This window comes from Leishmania major, chromosome 15 (assembly GCF_000002725.2).
Source record: "Leishmania major strain Friedlin complete genome, chromosome 15".
Lineage (NCBI taxonomy): Eukaryota > Euglenozoa > Kinetoplastea > Trypanosomatida > Trypanosomatidae > Leishmania > Leishmania major.
The window spans coordinates 488,835-513,921 of record NC_007256.2 but is presented as its reverse complement, the minus strand read 5'-3'; the positions used below and the strand labels follow the sequence as shown (position 1 = coordinate 513,921).

Genomic DNA, 25,087 nt, shown 5'->3' with positions numbered 1-25,087 from the left:
GAGAGGCGTGCACCGTCGACACAACCATTTCTGGCTAAGGTTTGTTCCTAAGAAGTGTTTGCTTTTCTATTCGTTTCGGCCTGCCCTGACTGGGGCGCCGTCGCGCTCGCACGTCTCCGTTGACACTGCCAAAGGCCCTCCTCCTCCTCCTCCCCCCCCCTCCCTCTAATACCGATATATATATATATATATGTGCATGTATAGAAAGACAGGCGTGTACGGATATTGTGCATGTATGAAGGGGCATTGAGCTGCTGCTGCCATGTTCAGTTTTGTGTGGCCTCCGTCCTGGAAATGTACCGTGTCATGCACGGGACGGCGACGAGGTGGGGGCAGAAAGGAATCGAAGAATTGCACCCGCGGCGAACACACGCACGCGCGCGCTCTCCCACCACCACCGCCCCCGTCCCGTTTCTGTTCCGCGAAGACCGTCGATAAGCAACGCCTGGTGAAGGGCAAGACACCAGAAGTGCGGCGCGGGGACCCTTGTTTTTCGCCGTGTGCTGATGTCCTCCACGATTTCGGTGCAACCCTCTCTGTACGTCTTTCTCTTTTTCGTGTATTCTTTCTGTTTTCTGCTTTCCTGTGCGTCTCTCTGCGTGTGTGTGTGTGTGTGTGTGTGTGTGTGTGCGTCTCTCTCTCTCTATAGGTGATTGCAAATCCTGCGAGCACGATGCACAGCACCATCTGTTCCCACTCTCCCTCCCTCTCTCTCGATGAACCCACCCTTCTAGTAGTCCCTCCCGCCGCTGCCGCACACACGCGCGCGCGAGTGCATCGACACTTCGTTGAACTCTTCTAATTTCATCTGTGTTGATTTTTTCCTTTTCTTTTGTTAACATCCCCCTCCTCTCCCCTCCCCTCCCCTCCCCTCCCCCTCTCCCCCAGCCATGGCATGCTTACCTGCACACTTGCATGTGACTGTGTCATGTAACCGGCTTCCAGTACATACACCCCCCACCACCACCACCCCTTCCTGCCCCCAACACCCCTCTCTTACTTTCTCTCTCACGCACACGCGCACACAGGCAGAGAGCGTGTGTGCATGCTCGATGTCGTCCTTCGTGTGCTGGGCTCCTCCCTCACGCGAAAGCACAGTGCCTTTGTGAGTGTGCGTGCTTTGGTTGTGGGTGGGTGGGTGTGCGTGAGTGGGTATGCCTGCGTGTGTGCCACAGTGCTCATCATCACGGTTCTACAATACTCATTTCCCTTTCGTTGATTTGCGCTCTACGTCAACGGTCCCACTCCCTCAGACGCATGAACATCTAGAGGCACACACACACACACGCGCGCGCGCGCGCTCACATCGGTGCTGGTTGCTCAGGTGCTCCACCCAATTTGAAGGGGGGAACGGAGCGGAGACTGCACGCGTGGCAGCGTTTCGACCGTGTGCTGCACTGCCGGCAGAGACCTGCCTCTGTAAGCTAGCACCGCCCCTCTCGGGCTGTTCTGTAACTGTGCCTCCGCCAACTGTCATGGTCCCTTCCGCACTTCGCTCTTGTCATCGCCCTTCTCCCCGTTGCCGTGGTGCTGACTCGCGTGCGCGCAGATTCGCCGTCTATCAGCACCTTTTTCGTTTTCTCTTGCACAGGTCCGCAACGAGTCCCATCGCAGCGGCCGCATCCAAAGTCGCGCACCATTCCGCCGAGATGGACACCGCATCCGATCATTGCGAGCCCCAGGAGCAGGGCGAGAGTCGCAAGTGGTATGAAATGACTGCAAGCGAGTTCTACGTGTACGTCGTCGCGTTCATGTGCGGCGTGTCCATGATGATGTCCGTCAATGCCGTCTTCTCCGCGCCTGCATACATTATGACGTACTACCGCTACGCCATGCAGGACCCGGAAGCAGTTCCGCTGTACACAAACTTCTGGGGCAACGTCATGACCTACTACAACCTCATCGGTATCGTGACGAGCCTGATCATGGAGCCGCTGACGCTGCTCAGCTGGTTCCGCCGCGTCCCGATGAAGGTGCGTCTGCTTGGCGGCCTGATCATCCTGATTGTCGAGATCGTCGTGCTTATGGCGGTGCCTGCGCATGGCACGAGCGAGGCCGGTGCCGTGGCCACGATCTGCTGCACCGGCTTCATTGGCGGCTTCGGCAAGAGCATCTTCGAGTCCACGACGTACGGCATGTTCGGTGCCTTTCCCTCGAGCTTCACGTCCATCATGATGGGTGGCGTCGGCATGTCTGGTGTGCTGACGTCGCTGCTGCAGATCATCGTGAAGGCTGCGCTGCCCGACTCCTACGAGGGCGTAAAGAAGCAGTCGAAGATCTACTACGGCCTGGACGTGGGTATCCAGGGCATGACCTTCGTTGCGCTGATCCTGCTCCGCTTCAACAGCTTCGCCCAGAACCACTTCGGTGACCTCGGTGCTATGAAAAGCAAGGTGGACGCCGGCAAGCTATCGGCGGAGGCGCTCTGCCACCCCGACGAGCACCCGACTCATGACAAGGAGGGTTGCAACCCTTCTTCGGGGAAGGAGGTGCCGGCCTTGGGTGAGGTGCAGACGGCCGTCGCCAAGTCGGAGGGCCCGGATGTGGCGGACGAGAGCTCGTGGCCGCGCGAGGTGGAGGGCCCGACGAGTAACGAGATCCTCGTGGCCACCGCCATCTTCAGCACACTGCGCCGTGTCAAGTGGATGTTCGTCGCCTGTGCCTTTAATTTTCTCATTACGCTGTTCCTCTTCCCCGGCATCGCTGTCGGCATGTTCCCGGACTCGAAGTGGTTTTCGACGATCGCCGTGTTCATCTTCAATGTGTTCGATGTGCTGGGCCGCTTCTCGCCGTCGCTGAAGTTCATGTGGCCGCGGTCGTACAAGCAGCGCTGGATCATCGTGGCGGCGTCCTTCGCGCGCGTCATCTTTGTGCCGCTGCTGCTGCTGCACTCGTACCACTACATCCCGGGCGAGGCGTACGGCTACGTGATGGAGGTCATCTTCGGCTTCTCGAACGGCTACGTGGGCTCGATGGCGCTGGTGCTTGGCCCGCAGTCGAAGGGCATTGACAACGACGGCAAGCGCTTCGTTGCAGGTACTCTGATGGGCATTTCCATCCTCGTCGGCGGCACGATCGGCACCGTTCTCAGCATCATGACGCAGACTATCCGCGAGCGCCACTGATGTACGAGGCAGCGCATCTGAACAAAAGTTTGGCTGTCGATCGGTGTGTGTGCGATGGTCTCTCTTGCTCACTGGTGGTTGTAGGGAGGGGGGCTGCTCGCACACGCACGCTGGCACGCGGTCTGGCTCGAGTGGATGCGAGCGGCCCACGGCGGTACCAAGGACGAGTCTGGCGATTTGTTATCTTCTGTTTTCCTGCTCCTCGTATTATGATTTGCGTGCCTTTACTCGTTCGTTTTGTTTTGTTGCAGTTTAATGTGGGCCGTCGTGTGCCTCGCTGCTTCCCTTCATCATCCTTTGCTCTGCCACCTCGAGCACCACGTGTCGCTCATATTCCCCCTCTCCCTCTCCCTCCCCCCTTCTCCTCCTCTCCCTCTCTTCCTTTGCTTGTGCGTGTGTGGGTGTGTGTGTGTGTGTGTGCCCTGCGCGCTGTTGTTGATCTCCCCCTCTACCGTTGACTCGCTCGAGCCCCCTCTTACCTGTTGTGTGTGTGTGTGGGTGTGTGTGTGTGTGTGTGTGTTGATTTATAATGACTGGGTGCTCTGCTTCTGCGTTGGCTTCGCTTCAACGCGCTCCGATGATGCATGGCGACTTCGCCCTGGCATCCAGGGTCCCGCGCCCACCGCTGTGTGGGAACGCGAAGTAGCCGGTCGCCTGTCCTTGGCGTCGGCAGACAGGTCTGGGCCGGCGCTGCGCCGAAGAGACCTGCGGTCATGATGACGCTCGTACCATCTCGCTACGAATACTGTCGATGATGCAGCACACGTACGCATCCACCTCCTTATTCTGCTTCTGCTTCGTTGCGGTGATGCGGGGCGCAATTCATGGTCCCAGTCTGTGCTATCTGCACGGGAATTCTAGTGGGCTGCACGAGACCACACAGTGTTGGTTGGCCCGCTTCCGTCATCAACCCGCGCTAGAGGCCTGCCTTCAACACGAGAGATGCCTTGCACCACCCACCGCAAGCCGGACATGGCATTCGGCGCCCCTGGCCTTCAGCATGCGGGGTGTAGAACGTTACGATAAGGACGGTGGCTGCGGCTCCGTGCTCACGCAGCAGGACATGTGCACAGGTGTGTCAGTCTTCCCCTCCCCTCCCGTTCCCACAGACAAAACTGCAGCAGTGACGCTCCGGCTTTGGTGCGATGATCCTACCAGGAGGCGCTGCACGTCCAGCTACACACCAGAGGAGTAAATCTTGGTGGCACGGGAGACTCTCCATATCGGGCATGAAGCGACCTCGCACCCGCTCGTCATGTTATTGGAAGGAGACGCCAACTCGCAGAGCCCGATGTGGGAAACGAAGATGACAACCCGACTAGGCTGGGACCATCCTACGCAAGTGGCCCTATGACGAACACCTGACCTGTGCAAGCGATAAAGACACCTCGACATGGCACAGCGGCGAAGCAGCGAAGATGCGCGGGCTGCAGAGTGCCGCGCTGACCCCCGACCACCACCACAACCCCTAAAGCGCACCGCGGAAGGGAAGGCGAGTCGCCCATGCCGTCACACTGGCAGCAAGCGCCACCACACGGACACACGCCTGCAGAGTGTCCCGCAAGGATCGGCCCTAGACTCTCTTCTCTTCATCTTTGTGGTGGACTCGCTGAGTGTGGGACGCATGAAGACGCCAGCACTGCACTGTGCCTTCCATGCTGACAGCCTCGCACTCCTCACATCCTCCGCGGATAAGGATGTCATGCAGGCCACACTACGATTCGCCCTCTGGGCAGTGAAGCACTGGAGGCGGGAGGGCTTCGTGGAGCTGAATGCCCCCTAGTTGAGGCGCACACTCGCCGGTGCGCGGCACCGCAGTCGACCGCAACTCCACGCACTCATGCGAAGGTGGGAGAGGCTACCTGGTGTGCATGTAGCGGGGGAGGGAGGTGTCCACACACCGGGACCCGGTGTTGTCACAGCCCCGTTGCCACCGCCCATGTGCGCAGGCATGTGCCCTTGTCTTTTTGCTGTAGGGGCGGCGAGGGAGGGAGAGGCAGAGTCTCTCTTGCCGCCTCCGCCTCCCCCCCCCCTCCCTTCAGGCCTTTCCACGCAGGTCGATGTGCGGGGCGGGGGAGGAGGAGGAGGTGGTGGCGAAGAAGAACGCAATGCATGAACGCGTGCGGTGGTTTCCTCGCCTTTGTGCGCACTCGAAGCCCACGAAAAGCAAGCGGAAGAGGGCAATGGACGTGTGACAGATCTGTGGGCGAGACAGTGGTGGAGCGGGCGAAGTGCACGGACTGCGAATCGATCCACCTCCGTCTCCCTCACCAGGCACACACACACACACACACACATACACACATACACAAGGCGTCGTTCGATTTGGACCCTCAGCTTAGGCTGGCGCCGTTGGACTTGTGCGGTGTGCCATCCCCCTCCCTCTCAATGCCAACATCGTGTCTCCACCCCGCCTTCTCAAACGCATTTACATACATATACGCACACGACTAACCTCATCTTCTTCCCTCGTCAGCGCCCCCCCCCATCATCATCCCTCCTCTCCGGTCGTGTGTGTGTGTGTCCTGCGTAAGTAACTGGTTTGGGAGGGGCCTCCGCTGCACACGAACACGTAGGTGCACACGCGCGCACCGGCATCTTCGTTTTTCGTGTGCGCATACTTCTTGGCGATCTCTGCTCACATCTTGACCTCCCTCCCTCTTGCAGCTGTCTCGCATCGACGCAATGGTGAAGGAGACGGGCCTCTACGACGAGCTCGGTATCTCGCCGGATGCCACAGAGCCGCAGATCCGCTCCGCCTACCGCAGAAAGGCACTCCAGTATCACCCCGACAAGAACAGCGGCGACCCGGCGGCGGCCGAGAAGTTTAAGAAGGTGGCTGAGGCCTACGAAATCCTCAGCGATGCGGAGCGGCGCAAGCAGTATGATACGTTCGGCCGCAACGGGCCCGGCGGCGCGGCAGGCGGCAGCGGTGGCGTTCCGGGTGGCGGCTTTGGGTCCAGCTTTGGTCCGGGTACGGACCCGATGGACATCTTCTCTTCCTTCTTTGGATTTGCTTCCGGTGGCGGCCCTGGCGCGTCGCGTCAGCAGCGTCCAGCGAAGCCGTCTTTCATCTTGGTGGTGCTGCAATGCTCCCTCGAGGAGCTTTACTGCGGGACGGTGAAAGTGTTGCAGGTGCGTCGGCGGCGTCTCTGTCCCTCCTGCCACGGCCACGGCACGTCGAGCGGCAGGCCAAGCCCGGTGTGTCCGCAGTGCAAGGGGAACAAGACGGTCACGAAGGCGCTCAACTTTGGCGGCCTCACGGCATACCAGCAGTGCCGATGCGACCACTGTGAAGGCCTCGGCAAGCTCCCCATTCGGTTGCCGTGTGCGCGGTGCGGGCCGGTGTACGACGCGCACCAGCGCGCGCCGCTGTCCGGTACCCGCAAGCCGGACCCCCTCCCGCGCGGCGTTGTTGTGGACGAGAAGATGATCAAGGTCTCCATCGAGCCAGGCACGGAGGACAGCGATGCGTTGAACTACGTCGGCCAAGGTGACGAGCTGCCTGGCTTCGGCGCCGTCGGCGACGTCCTCGTTGTCATTGAGCAGCTGCCGCATCCCCACTATCACCGCCTGAACAGCACCGATCTGCTTCTTTCGAATTGTCGCGTGCCACTTGGGTGCCTCTTCCGCGACGCCTTCTCGATCCCTATCGAGCTGCTCGACGGCCGTGTCTTGCGTCTGGCGACGCCGCTGCGGGAGGGTAACGTGCCGCACTTCCTCTTCGACTCACAGCACGTCTTTGTTGTGGATGGGGAGGGCATGCCGCTGAAGGGGCGCAAGGGGGGCGGCGCGGCGGCCGATGCAAACCATGACGACAGCGGGGCCGCTGACGATGTGGCGTATCGGAAGAAAGGCAAGCTGTACCTTTGTGTCAACGTCGTGTTTCCAAGCTCGCTGACGCCAGCGCAGGTGGACATCATCGCGAAAGCCCTTGGCGGCGACCACGAGCGCGACCCGGCCGCCACTGGCGAAGATGCAGGTCGCGTGGTAACGCTGCAGCCGCACCACAGCCCGGCGCCGAGCTGGTACACGGTCGACACGGAAGGCAACGCATGGTACCAGCCGAACGGGCCGGCCACCGCCAAGAAGAAACGGAAGGCGACCTCGACGACGGCGTGATACGAAGCAGTCGACCTGCGTGCAACCACGCGCGTCGGGGGTGTTCACGTGTGCCTCCCCCCCCCCTCCGCTTGTGCGTATCTACACGCACACTGCAGCCGACAAGTGTGCCAGGATGGACCCCACCACCTCCTCGCCGCGCGCGTTGCCTGCGCTCATCTCTCTCCATGTGTGTGTGTGCGTGTAGCGCGCTTGCCGCCGCGACCCCCCCCCTCGTCACTGCTTCCACGTCCTCGCTGTCGTTGCGTGTGAGGGAGGGGCTCGAAACGCGGAGAACAGAGGGTAGACAGGAGGAGGGAGGGGGGAGTATATGGTCGACTCATCGCTTGGTGGTGGTGGCTGATCTCGCGGTAACAATTTGCACGCCACGGGTCTGTGGCGTGTCGATGCAGTCGAAGTGAGTGGAGAGCGGGGAGGCGATCGCCCGCGTCTCGGCCCCCTTCCTCGTCCACCAACATGTCTCTGTGGCCCTGTGCACGCTGGCTTCGCTCCTTTGCTCATTCTGTTTCCGTTCTCTCCGTATCTTATGACGTGCTCAGTCGCACGCCTCTGCTGCGGCGGTGCGGCACCGCCACCTCAGCTCAAGCTTAACGACCGTTGGAGCACTTCGCGCACCGTCCACCTCTCGACGTGTGCGGGTGCGCCCGTCGTATGTCTCTCATTCCTGCCTTGTGCGCCGGTAAACAAGCAAGCGCAGCCCGCACGCAAGTGCATTAGGAAATGTTCATGTTAGCTTGGAGATGTATCTACCGCCCTCGAGGGGCAGCGCATCTGCAGCAGCGAGAGTGAGCGAGGGAGGAGGGGGGGAGGGGCATCAGGAAAACGACAAAGAAACGGGTGCACAGCGACAGCAGCCCAACTGTGATGGTGCGTCTCCTCCCCTCCGTCTGCCACTGCCCGGCCACGGTGGGCCGTCACGCATCCCACTCATCGCTGTGTTCTCTACCCCACTCCCTTCCTCTTCTCCTTTCCTTCTGCCCTCTGTCTGTGTGTCCGTGTGCACTCGGCCTTACGTCTGTCGATGCGTGGCTGCGCACTCGTGCAACGCAGCGCCAGTGCACCTCTGCATCCATCCCTTCTCGCTCCACCATCTCCTCGCTGTCGCTGAGCCGCACCCTGCACACCCCTGCGAGGGCACACACGCGTATAGACACGCAGAGATTTGGGCGGAGGGGAGGGAGAAGGGACAGCAGCGTCCACCTTTGCCGCTTCCGTGCGCTCTCTGTTCGCTTGACCGTCATCGACGCTACCACCATCACCACCCCATCTCCCTCGCCCTCTCCCAGGCCCGGATACACAGACGACCATGCACCCCGGACTCCCGCGTGCGTTCCCGGACACGGAGTGGCAGACCGTGGCAGACATCTTCCGCCGGCGCGCGCCAGTAAGCTTTCTCGCGCCGAACTCGAGCGCCTCCGCCACCGCCGATCCTGCCGCGGCCGCGGAAGCGTGGGTGCAGCAGGAAATCGGCTACTACGAAGCGAACTACACAACAGTGGAAGACCTGAACGTGTGCGTGACCACCTTCAATGTTGGGTGCAAGAAGCCGGTGCTGCCGCTGACCAGCCTCGCCTGCCTCACCAGCGGCGGTGGCGGCGCAGACGGCGCACCAGTGCGTCCGACGGACTTGATCGTGGTCGGCTTGCAGGAGGTGGACATGAGTGCGACGGCGCTCTTCAAGCAGGAGACGGAGGCTTCCGCGCCATGGGTGGCGGGGCTGAACGCGGCTATCGGTGCCAGTAGGTGCAGCAGCACCGCGGCATCCTCATCTAGTGGCGCAGGCGCCTCTCCTTACTATGCGTTTCCACCAAAGCAGCTTGTCGGCCTGCTTCTCTGCGTATTCATCCGTCGGCCGCTGCTGTCTGCCGTGTCGGAATCCAGCACAGCGACGGTGGCCACCGGTGCGCTGGGCTCTATGGGCAACAAAGGTGCCGTGGGCTTTCATCTTGTGCTGCACCGCACGTCCATCTGCATCATTACAGCCCACTTAGCAGCTGGGCAGTCCAACGTGAGCAAGCGCAACGAGGACATCAACACCATCCTCAAGAGCATGGACTTCAACGCTGCCCGTCGCGCCGAGATGCAGATCAGCGCAAGCGCAAGCATGCCAATGGATGAGTCCGTCTTTCTCGAGCTCCACCCTCGCGACCACGACATCATTATCGTCGCCGGAGACCTGAACTACCGCCTCCGACTCCCGTACGAGACCGCCGTGCATCTCGCGAACGCGGGGCAGTTCAGCGAACTGCTGCAGTACGATGAGCTGGCAACCGAGATGAAGAGCCCGCACACGCCGTGGCTGAACTTTATCAACTTCACACCAACGCACATGCCCACCTACCGCTTCGACATTGGCACCGACGCCTACGATACCAGCGAGAAGCGCCGAGTTCCCAGCTACACGGACCGCATATGTATGTGGTCGCGTCGCAAGTCGATGGAGTCCCGCGTTCGACTGGACCGCCTCTCCGCCCTCATGGAGGTGCGCAGCAGCGACCACAAGCCGGTACAGGCGCTCGCGCGGATCCCGATTAGCGTGGAGGTGCCGGCGCAGAAGGCGCAGGTGATATCGTCGCTGCGGGAAAAGGTCGCCGCCGTCGGCTTGGCGCAGGCGTCGAGTGCGAAGATATCGCTCAGCACGTCGAAGGTGAACTTCCAGGCCCAAAGTTTCCACCACTGCGGGGCGCAGGAGACAGTCACGGTGCAGAACAGCGGCGACTGCGTCGCGGTCGTGCGGGTGGTGCGGCAGCGCGAGGGGGACTACTCGGAGGGAACCTGGCTGCGCGCCACCCCGCTTGAGCTTGCTATTCTTCCAGGCGAGTCACAGGATGTCGTTATCGAGACGGCCATCGACCCACGCTGCATGACGTGGCTGGCCGCCTGGAGTCCGTACCAGGGCCGCGGCCGTGTCAGCCTCACCTCTGTGCTGCTCTTCTGCTGCCGCAACGGCCCAGTGCAGGCAGTGGAGTGCCAGTGTCTGTTGAGCCCGAGCGTCTTCGGCAACGGGTTGGACAGCATTGCCCTCCTGCAGGACAAGCCGTGCGTGGAGGCGTACGCACAGAAGGCCGACTTTGAGGAGGTGGTGCGCCAGGTGCGGCCACATGTGCCGAAGGAGCTGTGGTACCTCGCCCACGTCATCGCGCAGCACCCACGCGAGGGCGGACTCTTCACCCGCTCCACGGACAAGGATGTGTGCTGTCGCATCATGGAACTGCTAGACACGAAGAACGCGCCTCTGCCAGCGGGCACAGACGTGCATTGCGCTGCGGAGTGTCTTCTGGCTTTTCTCAAGAACCTGCTCGAGCCAGTGGTGCCCTATGCGCAGTACACCACCGCCCTCGCCGCGGGACGCGCCAAGGGCAAGGCCCCACTGCAGTTCCTGCGCCAGTTGCCGACGATGCACGCGAACGTGTGGATCTATGTCATGTCCTTGCTGAACTATCTCCTCAGGCCGGTGCACAGCTGCGACAACGAACTTGACGCGAACTTCTTGGCGCACATCTTCAGCGCCGTGCTGATTGTCCGTCCCACCAATGCGCAGGGGGCCATTCCGGCTCGGCTACAGCAGGGCGGCGGCGTTGACCAGCAGGTGCGGCAGCAACTGCAACAGGAGAGCGACGACGCCCTAGCACTCGTTGCGTACTTTCTCAGCACCCCACCAAGTATGTTGGCCGGAGTGGAATAGCACAGCCGACGCACGGTTAGGGAAGAAGGCACCTGACCCCCCTCCCCTCCGAATGACGGGGATGGCCGTAATGTCCGACCCTGGTGGGGAATACTCCTTGCATTTTTTGTACGCCTATGTATTCGCGTTACCGCTCTCGTTGGGCTCCTGTTGTTGTTTGCTGTTCGTTGGCGGTCTGCATGTTGGCTGCCCAGCTTCGTCCTTTCCTGTTGTATGTGTGTGTAGGTGTATGTGTGTATGTGTGTGTGTGTGTGTGTGTATGTATGTGTGTATGTGTGTATGTGTGTGTGTGTGTGTATGTATGTGTGTGTGTGTGTGTGTGTGTGTGTGTGTGTGTGTGTCCTTCCCGCCGACCGCACCGTCGTCGTCGTCGTCGGCGGCGGCGGCGGACTCTGCGAAGAGGGCTGTTGACAGAAAGTGCAGTGCCACTCACCTCTCCGTCTCTCTCTCGTCAACGGTGATGATGATGATGGCTGTTATGAAGGCGTTGCTGCCGCTGCTGCTGCTGCTGCTGCCGTTGTTGTTGCTGTCACGTACACCGATGACAAACAACCACGCAAGACGACAGAAAGCACCGAACCAAGAGAGGCGCGCGCGAAGCTCCGCTGCGCAAGGCAATCTGCCATGTCTCACCCCGCCCCGGTCGACGCCGCACCTCCGTCTCTCCCCCTCCTCGCCCGCCATGCGTCATATGTCGATGCTTCCGGTGGGGGGGGGCGGTGAACGTAGTCGATGATCCACGCCACATGCACGTCACTGAAGTGATTCACCCTCTCTCGGTGCTCCGGCCATCCCATCCCATGCCGCGTCATCTCTCTATTAGTACGTGGCACATGTACCTGCACCCACAACCACCGTTACCCATCCACCCCTGGCACCGCATGTACCCGCCACTCTCGGTTTTTCTCTCCTTTCGATCCCACCCATCCCATCTTGCCCAGTATTGTTCCTCTGCGACTCCCCGAGTCTTCTCACGCACGCCTCCTCCCACGATCGCTTACTTTCGAATCTTCGCTTCACCATGTCCACCAAGTACCTCGCCGCGTACGCTCTGGCCTCCCTGAGCAAGGCGTCCCCGTCTCAGGCGGACGTGGAGGCCATCTGCAAGGCCGTCCACATCGACGTCGACCAGGCCACCCTCGCCTTTGTGATGGAGAGCGTTACGGGACGCGACGTGGCCACCCTGATCGCGGAGGGCGCCGCGAAGATGAGCGCGATGCCGGCGGCCAGCTCTGGTGCCGCTGCTGGCGTCACTGCTTCCGCTGCGGGTGATGCGGCCCCGGCTGCCGCCGCCGCGAAGAAGGACGAGCCCGAGGAGGAGGCCGACGACGACATGGGCTTTGGTCTGTTCGACTAAGCCCATCGACACGTTGTTTGCGTGTGTGCGTGTACGTAAGGGTGGGTACGGGGGGGGCTTGCTGTTTCGGTAAAGGTTCTTCTGGCGTGACCCCGCACGTGTCCAGTCGAACCCTTGCGGCATGCGCGGCTCCGTGACTAAAGAGGGGGGCGCCCGTCTCTCTTTCCGCGCGTGTGTCGCTCATTTTTTTTTGTTGTTGTTGTTGCCGTCTTAACTACACGGAAAACGCCGCCGAGATTGTGTTGCGGTGTCTGTGTAGGGAGGCCATCAGGGATGCGGATGGCACGGTTGGTGCTCACAACAGCGGAAGCAGCCCTTCAAGGTCGTGGTACGCGGTCTTCTCTGTCGCTCGCACATGCATCCACCATCGCGCCCAAGCACGCGACAAGCGAAAGCGAACACGCGACCGACATGTGCGCGGCGGATAGCGGAAGGGCGGAAGAGGAAGGCGGGTGGGCGCACGCACACACTGAAAGCTGTGAGATGGGCGAGCGATGCACGCGTTGATGGGTCGATCCCCCTTCCTCGTGCAGCCCTGTCATCCATGCGGGGAGGATGTGGTGGCAGCGGCGCAGCGAAAAGGATGAAAGCAAGAGAGAGAGAGAGGGAGACGTGAATAGTCTCCGCAGGCAGAGGCGGGGAGGTGTAATGATGGTGCTGGCGGATGGGCAGAGAACGGATGGCGAGCAGTTGGCGTATGCCTGTCTATCGCTCTTGGCAGTGCAGCACCCCGTGGAGCGTCTCCCTCCCCCACCCTGGCCCCGCTCTTCCCACATTGCTGGTCCGCCATGTGTGCACGCCTGTGTCGGTATGCCTTTACACGAACCTTTCCTACTGCTCCTTACACGCCCACAACTCTATCGAACGTCTTCCCCCCCCCCTGCACGCATTCGTGCCAACCACACACACACACACACACAAACACACGTATATCTGCATATACGCATGCCACTCACCGCTGCTTCGGGTGTCGACGTGGACTAAAGCTTTCTGTCTCATTCTACGCAGTCGCACACTCTCCACCATGTCCACCAAGTACCTCGCCGCGTACGCTCTGGCCTCCCTGAGCAAGGCGTCCCCGTCTCAGGCGGACGTGGAGGCCATCTGCAAGGCCGTCCACATCGACGTCGACCAGGCCACCCTCGCCTTTGTGATGGAGAGCGTTACGGGACGCGACGTGGCCACCCTGATCGCGGAGGGCGCCGCGAAGATGAGCGCGATGCCGGCGGCCAGCTCTGGTGCCGCTGCTGGCGTCACTGCTTCCGCTGCGGGTGATGCGGCCCCGGCTGCCGCCGCCGCGAAGAAGGACGAGCCCGAGGAGGAGGCCGACGACGACATGGGCTTTGGTCTGTTCGACTAAGCCCATCGACACGTTTCGAGTTGTGACATGTGACACGGCGGAGGTCCTGCGTCTTTCCTACCCACCTTCATCTTCTCGGAAGCCGAGTCGCTTATCATCTCTCTGTCTTCTCGCGCGCGCGGCTGCCGCCTCTCTGTGAGCATGTGTGCGTGTACGTCGTGTCATCCCATAGCGAGCTGCTGGCTCGCGCGCGAGAGAGAGGGCACGAGGCGAGAAGTGGGGGGGGGGGCGAATGCGGAGTAGAGTGGGGTCCCTGCGCACGGGCAAAGCGTTCTCCCCGAAAGCGATACCGACACATGCAAATGGAAGGAGAGAGGGGGGTGTATGAGGATGCGAGACGTCGTTGTCTGCATCCTCTCCCACCCCTCTCCGCGTGTGTGTGTGTGTGCACTTATTTTCGTGTTTTGATAATTTCTTCGCACTTACAAGCATCTGGCATATATAGAATACCTGCAGACACACAAGACAGGCGCGCAGCACACGAGCGACGGGCGCCGGAGCGGTGCCCACAGACATGCTCACTGTGCCTAACCTGTGTATGTGTGTGTGTGTGTGTGTGCATGGGTGGGTGGATACGTCTCTCTCACGGCGGTGGTGCGACAACGCAGAGCGATAGAGAGAGGAAAAGGGGGGCAAGAGGGGGCGGCACTCCCGCTGCTCCCCGCTTCCCGCGTCGCCGCCCTCCACTCCCTTGCTCACACACTCTCTCTCGGTACCAGTCTCGTGGCGCTGAGGAGGCGGGAGTAACTCTGGATATCGCCGTGTGAGAGCGGCCCAACACGTTCACATGAGCCCCACCGCTCTCCATCTCATCTCCCTCACGGCCATCACACATATGCACGCGCCACTGCCTCTCCCTCAACTTCCTCCCACATGATGTCGTCGACGCCACTGTCGACATGCGTTGCTTTCTGTGCATCTATGTGCTCTGCACGTCTCCCCACATCGCATCCTTGCCGCTGGTGCTGCTGCCGCCGCCTCCCGTGCGTACTCTCGATTCCATGTCTCCGTGCACATGCGCGACTACAGAGCTGAAGGACGTGGCGGACGACGGGTAGAACGCCCCTCCCCCTCCACCTCCCCCCCCCCGAAAACAGAAAAGAAGTAACGGCAACGCACGCTCGAGGCCGTCTCTCTCAGGCATTTGGCGAACTGGCACGCACACGTGCAGTCGAACCCATAAAAACACCAGAAAACGGACGAACAGAGACACCCTGCCTACCACCTCCCCCTCCTGCCCCCGCAGACACGTGTGCAGGCATAGAGGCATATGGTTCTCGGAAAAGGCAAGGGGAGACTCGACGGTATCTTTCCGGCTCGTCATCCCCACTCACTCCCCCCTTACACCGTCCCCGGCGCCGTTCTCGCGCGCGTGCAGCAAGCGGAAGACACGATTGAACACTGTCGCCAATCGATAGATCCGTGGCTGCTCACCAACGCTTGAGCAGGACTGCTAGTGCAACTAGCGCGCCGCTTCCTTCGCGAGATTGCCACAAGTGCACGCGTCTATCTGTGCATGGGCGTGGGCGTGAGTGCGCGAACGGGTGTGCGAGGGACACGGGGAAACTGCAGCTGTCAGTGAGTACATATCCGGTGGGGCGAACGTTACCTCGACTCGCTTACTTACTCCCGCTCTCTCTCTCTCTCTCACGCGTGTCTCAAGCACAGCACACACGCGCATAAGCATCCACCTAGTATTATTCTCGCTGTTCTCCTGCCAACACAGCGCCCTTGACCTTTCTATTCCCTCTGCCTCCGCACTCGTTCATCACGAGTGCGTGTCTGCGCGGCCGTTGCGGCAGCGGGCAACGGTGTAGAAACAGCGTCTCCTCCGGCACGCACTCACACGGGCACCGACTCTCCTGTGTGCGTTGCTTGCCGCCCTGTGCAGAGTGGAAGGTGCGTGTGTGTGTGTGTGTGTGTGTGTGTGTTGTTGTTGTTGTTGACTGCCTTCATTTCGTTTTGTATTGTGGGTGGTGTTGATCAAGACAACATTTTCTTGCCTTCTCTCCCGTCGCTGTGCTTGCGCCTTCCATCAAGCGCGCCCTGGCCCCTCCCCCTTCCCCCCTGTACTTGTGCTCCTTCTTGGCTTTGTGTGTCTTGCCAGACGCGTGTGTCTGCCTGCCTGCCACCTTGCCCCTCCCTGCCCCCCCCGCCCGCCCGCCGCCGCCACCCTCTCCACCATCCCGTACATCGTCGCTCACGTGATTCTCCTTTCCCGTGCTTGTGCTCTGTGCCCTCTTCTCGGGTTTTCTCTGCACAACGTTGCGAAAAAGCAGCCGTGATTGCCTGAGGCGCGTCGACTGCTGCCTGCATTCTTGCTCCCTCCGTGTGCGTGCACGTGCTGTGTTGTGTTCTTCTTCTCCCGCCTTCCTCCTCTCCCCCCCCCTCCCCTCCCCTCACGCACGCACACGCGCGCATCCTCCCTCGGCCATCACGAGAGCAGCCGTGCAGTGACGCTTCCGCCCATACGCAGCACTGTCAACGTCTCCCTCACCTCGTCCCTGCGGGCAACGTGAACTGTGCCGTTAACGTGCATAGGCAAGCACAGCGATGGACCCTGCAGGACGCCGCCTCAGTGGAGCGCAGCAGCAGCAGCAGCAGCCGGCGGACAGGGCGAAGGCCGACGCGGACCGTGACACGGTTGATATGTTGCCGCCGCTGCGCACCGAGGCGTCGCCGTTCGAGCAGGCAAGTGCGAGCACGAACAAGAGCAGCGCAGCCTCTGCGCCACTTTCCGTAGTAATGAAGGTCATCCCCACACTCGCGGCGACTACGTCAAGCTTGCACGCTGGCGATGACACCGGTGGCGGCGGTGAGAATGAGGGAGAGGAGGAGCCATTCCTCACCAACGGCTCCATCGCGCTGGCCGAGTTCACAAGCCTGCTGAAACCACCAGAGAACAACAACATCCTCAAGGAGCACATCATCCACCTGCTTCGCGACGTGGACGCCGAGGAAACGCTGATGCGTATCGCCCGAGCGTTGGAGACGCAAGGGACGAGCGAGACGCCGGTGAATGTCAGTGCCACGACGTTTACGGGGTCGTCGCGCGACGTAGCATCGTACACAAACGCATCGCAGAGCACGGTGGCCTCGATGAGCATGATGCAGCGTCGGCGTTCGAGCGCCATGTCGCGCCGAGATATCACCAGCCTCGAGGCACTCGCCGGTCTCTCCTTCCTGCACTCGCGGCGAGGCGCGACGTCGCCCAGTGCGCAAGAGTCCCCATCGTCAGCGCAGCCGTCGGAGGACGTGGCCCCGCACAACAGATCCACGCGCGGCCTCGGTGGGCCAATGGACATCTCCTTCAACTCCCGCTCGTCTCTCGGCACGCGTGAGGAAGAGCAGCGGCAATCAAAGCAGCAGGACGACCCCCTATCGGCCTTCATGGCGGCCAGCGCCTCCCAGCTCAGCGACGCGACCCCCATGCTGTGCGAATCGCCGGCACTTCCAACTGGCGGCCAATGCCAAGGTCGGCGTCTCGCGGTATCGGCGGCGCCATGCATGCCGCCACCGGAGATAATCGGCGAAGATTCGCCGGCCACGGCGCTGCCCCCGCTGCGCGTTGTGCCCAAGTCCCCGGCGGAAGAGCAGCAGCTACGGCGACTACTACGCCGCTGCCACAGCTTCTCCTCTCTGGAGGCAGACACCCTGGAGAGCGTCCTAAAGGCGATGGACAAGGAGGTGCACGCGGCCGGCGCGGCCATCTTGGAGCAGGGCCAAGCGACGACGGAGAAGCTCTACCTCGTCGGCGAGGGCACGTGCGAAGCCATCAAGAACGGCAAGTCGCTCGGCCCGCTGCAGCCGGGCGGGACCTTTGGCGAGCTGGAGCTCATGTACAAGCAGGCCATGTGCGCCGCGACTGTCCGGTGCGTGACGCGGTGCGTGCTCTACACGCTCGATGAGGCGAGCTACCACCGCGCTGTCATGACGAGCGCGTTGCAGAAGCGGCGCAAGTTTGAGAAGCTGACGACGAACGTGCCTTTTCTGCGGTGCCTGCCGGACTTTGAGCGCATGAAGATTGCCGAGGCGCTCGAGACGCGGGTGTACCAGCGCGGCAAGACGATCATCCGCTTCGGGTCGCCAGGGAACTACATGCACTTTATCATTGAAGGTGAAGTAAAGGTGGTTGGGCGGAACAGTGGCCGCCGAGTTGAGGTGGTGCGCCTGCGCGACGGCGACGTCGTCGGCGAGCTCGAGTTCCTCTTCAACCACCTCACCGTGGCGGATGTTGTAGCGACGTCGCGCGAGGTTCGGACGGCTTGCATCAGCCGCGAGCACTTCGAGCTCATTGTTGGGCCTATACAAGACCGCCTGAAGGAGTTTGTCGCCACCTCGTCCACCTACGAAAAGTATTACGTCGCCGAGGTGGCGGACGAGAGCGTGCGCACCGAGCTCAACCGCATCGAGTCGTCGCGCAAGCATCGCCGCGTTGCCTCGCGCGATCAGCGGACAGCGATCGGGGACATCGATCCGCATGGAGAGGTGCTGCTCAGTGCGCCGCTGCCGCTACTCCACGGCAAGGGTGATACTGCCGGCAAAGCTGGCGGCGTTAGTGGTGGAGGTGCCGCCAAGAGCGATTCGGCCGCCGGGGACGGTGCCGACACGCAGGGGCAACGCAGGACGGCAGCGCGGGACTCGGCCGCGCTGCCCAAGGCGCTACTGCGGTTTCCGTTTGCACCGATCACGGGGAAGGAGGTGGCTGTGCTGGCCCTCCGCGAGGATGGCCTCATCATGTACTGGAACTCCGTGCTGGAGAGGCTGACAAGCTACTCGGCGGGGGAGGCGGTGGGGCAGAATATTTACTCCTTCCTTCTCTCGGAGCGGGAGCAGCAGTGCATGTACAAAGCTATCAACGCTGCACGCAACTACGCCGGCGAGGTGGAGGCATTTTTGAAGCGACCCAACACCAAGTCGATCCAGTTCACCCTCGCCCGCAGCGACGGTCTCACGAAGACGACCGTCCGACTCACGATTGCTCCGCCTGTCGTGTCGGCCGGCTGCAACGCGGCGGAGGTGGTGTTGGGCTTTGGCGAGGAGGTCAGAGAGGGGCCACAGAAGATGTTGGAGCAGCCGCAGTGGCTCTCTGGCCAAATTCGTGCCATTCTGGCGGATGGCACGCAGACTTTCGAGGAGCGGCTGGAGTGCATCGCGGAGACTCTCAACAACGTCGAGTCCACCTACCGTGCCATGACGGTATCAACGGAGCGGCTGCGTGTGGTCAACATCCGGCAAATGATGGGGCACATCATCATGGACTTTGGTGGCGAGTGCGTGAGCCGCGGCATTTCCGTGCGGCAGCGCTTTGAAGGGCTCCCGTCCGAGCGTGCCTACCTAGACGCCAACTTGTTGCCGGAGTGTCTGCGCTACGCCATGAAGTTGTGCCTTAGGTACAGCGACCCCGGCGGCAGCATCATCACCATCATGATCACTGTCACAGAGAAAAACGGGCTCGAGTTTCTGGTGGTCAACTTCAACCTGACCGGCGACGGCATGCCGAAGGCGATCGCGCAGTTCTTCGACTCGTCACTGAAGAGGCACGACGACTCCGTCACCACGATGAGCGTCGACGACGACAGCGGCGACGACAGCGACAACGACGCGGAGACGTCCATGGCGCTGCGAAGCACCCTGCAGCCTCGGCTGCGGCGCAAGCTGCGCCGCGTCCAGCGCGCCGTCGAGGATCAGGGCGGCACGCTGCGCATGCTTCGCAACCCGCAAGACTCAAACATCGCCTTTCTCATCCCCTTTATGCCGGCGAGCGAGCAGGACGCCGAGAATGCCTCCATAGAAGCGTCGCTGAGCACCTTGGCCGACTCCACCGGCGCAGGTCAGCTGGCGTCGCTGGCGGGGATGAGCAGCGGTGTCGGACCTCCCACCTCTGCAGCCGCAGCAGCTGCTGCCGCGAGTGTGTCGCTCGCGAACAGCCCCGCTTGCGAGAGCAGCGGGCTGTCGAACATGTCGGCGGCCGGGACCGTCGCCACCGTGTCTGGGCAACCGAACTTCAGCTACACCACCTGCCTCACCGAGGACACGCCGGCTCACCGCATTATGCTGTCTTCATTCTTGTGGGAGCGCCACCACGCCGTGCTGACTGCCTTCACCTTCGAGGACATCATGGGCCTCGTCGGGGTTGCCGATATTCTCATCATTGACCTGCAGCAGTCCGCCATCACCTTCCTGCACGAGCGCGACCCCATCACGCGGCTGCGCGAGATGCTGCGGCACATGGCCGTCATCATCACCTCCACGAACTTCGACCTCGTCAGCAGAGACACGTATGCGGCATCCGGCTTCATCACGCTAAAGAAGCCATGCACCCCTGTCCAGGCCATGAAGGCGATCCGTCGCGCAGAGGAGAAGTCGGCCGTCGTGAAGCTGGAACGACTGCGCATTGAGCAGACACGTGAGACGCTGGCGCGCAACAGCCGCGGTGCCTGGCGTCACGGCGCCCTCCTTGGGAAAGGGTCTTCTGGGGAGGTGTATGAGGCGTACGATGTGCTGACGGGCGGCAAGATGGCCGTGAAGGAGATGCGGGTGGGCAATAACGACGCCAAGATTGAGCAGTTTGTGCAGGAGGTCAGCACGATGTGCAACCTGCAGCACCCCAACATCATCCACTACTTCTACTGCGAGGAGAGCAAGGAGCAGAAGGTGATTCGGGTGTTTATGGAGTTCGCCGGCGGCGGCACGCTGCAGTCCCTCCTCAAAACAAAGGGCCGGCTTGAGTACGCGGAGCTGCGGGCGCTGCTACGGGATGTAGTGGAGGGGCTTGCGTACATACACTCGCAGCACTACGTCCACGGTGACATCAAGACAGCCAACGTGCTGCTGAGCAACGATGGCAAGTGCAAGATCGGCGACTTTGGCACGGCGCGGACGGTGAACGAGGGGGAGCTGCTGTACGTGATGCAAGGCAGTCCGCTCTACATGTCGCCTGAGTGCATGTCGGCTGGGGAAGAGGACGAGGATGGCAACCGAATTGGCTACAGTTTTCCTTCCGACATCTGGTCCCTCGGCTGTGTCGCCATGGAGATGGCAACGAACAAGCCGCCGTTTGCGCACATCAAGACAATCAAGGGGCCGGCCGGCTTGACAAACTTTATCACGTCGCTGACGGACGTCCCCGACCTGTCGCCGCTCTTCAAGTGTCACCCCTCCATCGTGGAGTTCGTCTCCGCGTGCCTGAACCCCGACCCGAGCCAGCGTGCTACTGCGCAGGAACTGCTGCAGATGTGCCTGTTTAGTGAGTCGACGCATAGCGACCGCAACTCCGCCGTGATGGCGCTGAAGCGGGCGCAGCTGCTGCACGTGCTGAACAAGTTTGTTGCCTTCCAGGAGCCTGAAGAGGCAGAAAAGCTTGAGAAGTGGCGTAACCGCCTCAAGGTGAGTCGACTCGCCTCCGACTTCTTCAGCTCCGGAAGCAGCTCCAGCGCCAGCGCGAGTGAACCGATGTCGACGGTCTTCTCGAACGCGGCGCCTGCCGCCGAGGTCGAGGAGGCAACTCACGAGAAGCGGCGCCGGGGTATAGCAGCCACAACAACGGCGGCGGCAACCGCAGCGGCAGCGGCGGGAGACGATGACGAGTCCGACAAGGACGTCACACGACGCAGCGACACGGTGGCGCTGACCACGGGCGGCGCCTCCGAGAGCCCCGATGGCGCGAGGCCTGCCGGGGCAAGTGCGGGGGCGTCACTGGTCAATATAGTCACCTCCGCGGACGGCAGCTTGAATCAAGCAACATCGACCTTCACGCGCTACCTGCGCAGGTGGGACTTCTCCACGAGCTCATCCTCGTCGTCTTCAGAGTTGAATGCAAATTCGAAGGCGATGACGCCCGCGGGCGGCGAAGGTGCGCACCGCGACCCCGTCATAGGCGTCGCTGGCGAAAACAACGAGGCCGAGCCGGACGCGCGCAACCCACAAACAGAGGACGCGTATGACCTCTCCCCGACCCCGAAGAAGCGCTCCAAGACGCGGTCGCGTCCGCAAGCAACACTGACACCGCCAATGCTGAAGCCCTCGCATCCGCGACACGGCCCCGACAGCACCACCACCACCACAAACAGTGCCGAGAAAGACTTCTTCGCAACGTCGTCGGACAGCAACAGCAGCAGCAGCAGCAGCAGCAGTGGCCGTGCGCTTAACACGGCCGATGCACGCAGCGAGGCGCCCGCGCATCAAGGCGGCACTGTACGGCGGAGAGGCACTGCCACGACAGCTCGCACGGAGCCACGGCCAACTGGCAGCGAGGCCGTTGGCTACACCCCCAGCTTTCCTGGTCGGCGCCGCAACGTGCGGCTGGATGAGGCCGGCAACATCGTGCCGTTTGGTCGGCTTTCGAGCATGATGAGTGTAGCAGTGCCGCGGAACAGAAAGGGCGAGCAGCACGGAGACGACGCCTCCGCTGAAGGCAGTCCTGGTGTTGCCGCAGCGGCGGCGACGGAAGCTACCGCCGCCTCGCGCGCGCCGTTCTCCACCCTTGGTGACGCGAGTGATCATGTGCTGAGCCCCAGCAGTGCCGCAGGCCTCGCCAACGCGTCCTTCACGCAGCCGCCGGGCAACTACTCTTTCTTCAGCTTCAACAGGAGCATCAGCTTTATGGGCACCAACATGGACAAGGTGCTGAACAGCGCGGCGAATGATTTCCTCAGCAACCTCGCCGCGAACTGGCACACGAGCAATGCGGTGTGCGTCGAGACGGCCAGCAGCGCTGGCAGCATGGTACGGCTGCCCTCCAGAACGTTTCTGCGTGCGGAGAGGTCGGGCAGTGTGCAAAGTCACGCGACGCTGAGCAGCAACAGAGAAGGGGAGTGTCGCACCGACTGCATGGTCGGCGTGGCGAGCCCACTGACGGTGGCAGGGCAAAGTGAAGAGCGCGGCGATGTACCGGAGACGCCATCGCGGCGGCGGGGCGGGGCAATGAGTCGCAGCCCCTCCGCGCGAAGTCCGCTGGAAGCGCATGGATCGGGCGAGCCGGCATCGACCGAAGGCGGCGACAGTGGGGTGCAGCACGCTGGGACTACATTGCTGCCACTGCAGTCACCACCGCCGAAGCCGCTGTCCACCGGAGCGGCACCCACGGCTGCCTCTCGCTCCACTCACCCTGTCTTGAGCCAGCTGGGTTCCGTCTCGTACACCTCGGACGACGGCACCACCAGCATGACGCCGCGCGGCGACAGCGTACCGCTTGTGGGGGTTGCCGCGTCGTCGCACCGCCAGCGTCGCGCGCGGCCACCCATAACAAACCAGTCGTTTTTCGTGGTGGAGGATCGGTCGTCGGCGCCGCTCCTCTCCCCACACACTAGCGTCACAAAATTGACCGGGTCGATGGCCGGCGGCCCTGTCTCAGCCTCTCTAGTCAGTCTCGCCACGTGGTCAAGCGTCGCCTCCGCAGACGGCAGCGCCACAGGCGGCATGGCTGGTGAGACGAGTAACAGCACTCTGCTGCAGCAGAGCTACGCAAACGTGGCGGTGGTAGCGCCGGCGCCAGTCTTCCCCACCTTCTCGACGAGTAATGTGCGAGCCGTGTGGCAGCAGCGGCGGCGCCACGTTGCTGGAGGCGGTCGGGGCGGTGTGGGAGGTGGCAACGCAAGCAATATCCACCTCACAGCACCGCCGAGCAACGAGGGCAGCGTCTACCTGATGATGGCCGATGAGCACCAGGGAGATGGTCAGCGACGGCGAGCGGCAGACGCCGCCGTGCGTCGCGAGGACGATGACGACGACGACGACCTGACCAGCGCCGCCTTCGGCTCGATGCGCTCGGGGTTTTCGCGGTGCTCATCGGCGCAAAGTCTATCCTACCCCACAGCCGAGACCCTCTCCGCGGCTCACGAGCGGGTCTCACAGCAACGCCTCGCGAGAAGTGCCGACGCTGCCGCAGGCGCCAGCGAAGACCGTCACGGCGCCGAAGTAGGAGACGCGCTGCCCTTCAGCAACCTCGCCTCCAAAGCCGACTCGACGGTTTTCACCTACCTGCAGCGCATCGAAGCATCGTTGCAGGATGTGCTGTCGCAGTTGCAGGTGCGGCGGCGCCAGCAACAGCAGCACCAGTGTCGGCGAAAGAGTGGTGACTCCATCACTGGGGTGCAGGACGGTTTCGATCACGCGCCGTCTTCCGCCCCCATCACGACCGTCCAAGCCGCACCACTGCAAAGCGCAACACAGCTCACAACCCTTCACAGCTCCCTCAGCTCTCCCCTGCCCTCGCCTGCGTCTGTGAGCAGCACTAGAGTCGACACCTCTCCTGCCAAGCTGCCACGTCCGCTGTCTTCCTGTACGACGCCCGCGACAGTTTCGCAATCGAGGCAGGGCAAGGCCAACCCGCTGTCGATGCGAGCATCGCCGCCGCTGTCGAAGCAGCGCAGCAATCCTCGGTGGCCAACGGAGGACGACGCCGAGGCGGAAGGGGGTCCGGTGTACCAAGATGCCACAATGTGGTTTGACACGCCACTCTCACCCAACTCGTCCGGGCACCGCGCCAGCAGCGGCTGCGACGATGTGAATGTAGAGGTGCTGCTGCGCAAGATGCTGTGGCGGGTAAGTCTGCTGCTGGACGAGGTGTCGTCCTTCTCACTGCGGGGGCCAGCGACGGCGAACGTAGCGCAGCCCTCCTAGACAGATGCGTGCGTCTCTCTCTCGTGTTGTTGCTCTTCTTGTTTCGTGCTTGGTATTGCTGCTGGCGTTTTGGCATTTCCGTTCGTTCGACCCCGCCTGGCTGTGCGCTTGCGCCCACGCGTACGCCCATGGGTACGCGCGTCGTGACCCGCCCCACCACCACCACCACCACCGCCACCCTCCTCCGTGCAGTTGCTCGAGTGCCCGCCTCAGAATCGGCACGCCCCACCCCCTCCCTTCTTCTTGCCCCTTCGGAGGGGTTTTGCTCGTGTCTTCTCGCCGGCGGCACCCGAATTCAGAGAAATTATGTGTGAATCTGCAGCCGCACACCGTGCGCACAAAGCATATACACGCAAGGGCAGCGCCGTCGACGTCTCTCACCTCTTCCTCAACGGTAGCATCTCACGTGGATGTGCTGATAGATGGCAGTTGAACGGGCCCTCCTCAGCACTCCTAGCCCTGTCAGTATGTGGCGACGAGTGCACCTGTCGGTGCGTGGAAGAAGCTTATGCGCACATGACCCGCGCGCGCCGCCCTGCCAACATCCCTCCGCGTTCTTGCAGGCTCCGCTCCATCGACTCCCGTTCACAACGTCTCCCTCTTCCGCCACTGGCTCCCTCCCCTCCCCCTAAAACGTGTCGCATCACGCACTGCCCCGCAAAAGTAGCTTCCTGCTTTCCGCTAAGACATCATTTATCGTTCGGCATCACACATTTGTTCTGTTTTGTCGTCTGTCTGTGTGTGTGCGTGTGTATAGAGGTCACACCCCGCCCCGTCGACTCTCTCTCTCTCTCTCTTCCCAGCGAACAAGCAGA

At 62.1% G+C, this 25,087-nt stretch overlaps 6 protein-coding genes across 6 annotated transcripts; all 6 read left to right on the top strand.

Moving 5' to 3' along the window:
• Positions 1-1,154: 1,154 nt before the first annotated feature.
• Positions 1,155-3,125, top strand: LMJF_15_1230 (putative nucleoside transporter 1; the record flags this gene model as incomplete). Its single annotated transcript, XM_001681987.1, has 1 exon — positions 1,155-3,125. One exon carries the CDS (start codon positions 1,155-1,157, stop codon positions 3,123-3,125), a length of 1,971 nt encoding a protein of 656 aa, XP_001682039.1.
• A 2,685-nt stretch (positions 3,126-5,810) lies between these two features.
• On the top strand, positions 5,811-7,247 carry LMJF_15_1220 (hypothetical protein; the record flags this gene model as incomplete). The annotated part of the gene is made up of 1 exon (XM_001681986.1): positions 5,811-7,247. The coding sequence occupies one exon, from the start codon at positions 5,811-5,813 to the stop codon at positions 7,245-7,247; it is 1,437 nt and encodes a 478-aa protein (XP_001682038.1).
• Positions 7,248-8,553: 1,306 nt separating this feature from the next.
• LMJF_15_1210 (putative inositol/phosphatidylinositol phosphatase) lies at positions 8,554-10,932 on the top strand (the record flags this gene model as incomplete). The annotated part of the gene is made up of 1 exon (XM_001681985.1): positions 8,554-10,932. The coding sequence occupies one exon, from the start codon at positions 8,554-8,556 to the stop codon at positions 10,930-10,932; it is 2,379 nt and encodes a 792-aa protein (XP_001682037.1).
• Positions 10,933-11,953: 1,021 nt separating this feature from the next.
• On the top strand, positions 11,954-12,289 carry LMJF_15_1207 (60S acidic ribosomal protein P2; the record flags this gene model as incomplete). The annotated part of the gene is made up of 1 exon (XM_001681984.1): positions 11,954-12,289. One exon carries the CDS (start codon positions 11,954-11,956, stop codon positions 12,287-12,289), a length of 336 nt encoding a protein of 111 aa, XP_001682036.1.
• A 1,024-nt stretch (positions 12,290-13,313) lies between these two features.
• On the top strand, positions 13,314-13,649 carry LMJF_15_1203 (60S acidic ribosomal protein P2; the record flags this gene model as incomplete). The annotated part of the gene is made up of 1 exon (XM_001681983.1): positions 13,314-13,649. The coding sequence occupies one exon, from the start codon at positions 13,314-13,316 to the stop codon at positions 13,647-13,649; it is 336 nt and encodes a 111-aa protein (XP_001682035.1).
• Positions 13,650-16,202: 2,553 nt separating this feature from the next.
• LMJF_15_1200 (putative protein kinase) lies at positions 16,203-24,272 on the top strand (the record flags this gene model as incomplete). Its single annotated transcript, XM_001681982.1, has 1 exon — positions 16,203-24,272. The coding sequence occupies one exon, from the start codon at positions 16,203-16,205 to the stop codon at positions 24,270-24,272; it is 8,070 nt and encodes a 2,689-aa protein (XP_001682034.1).
• Positions 24,273-25,087: the final 815 nt, after the last annotated feature.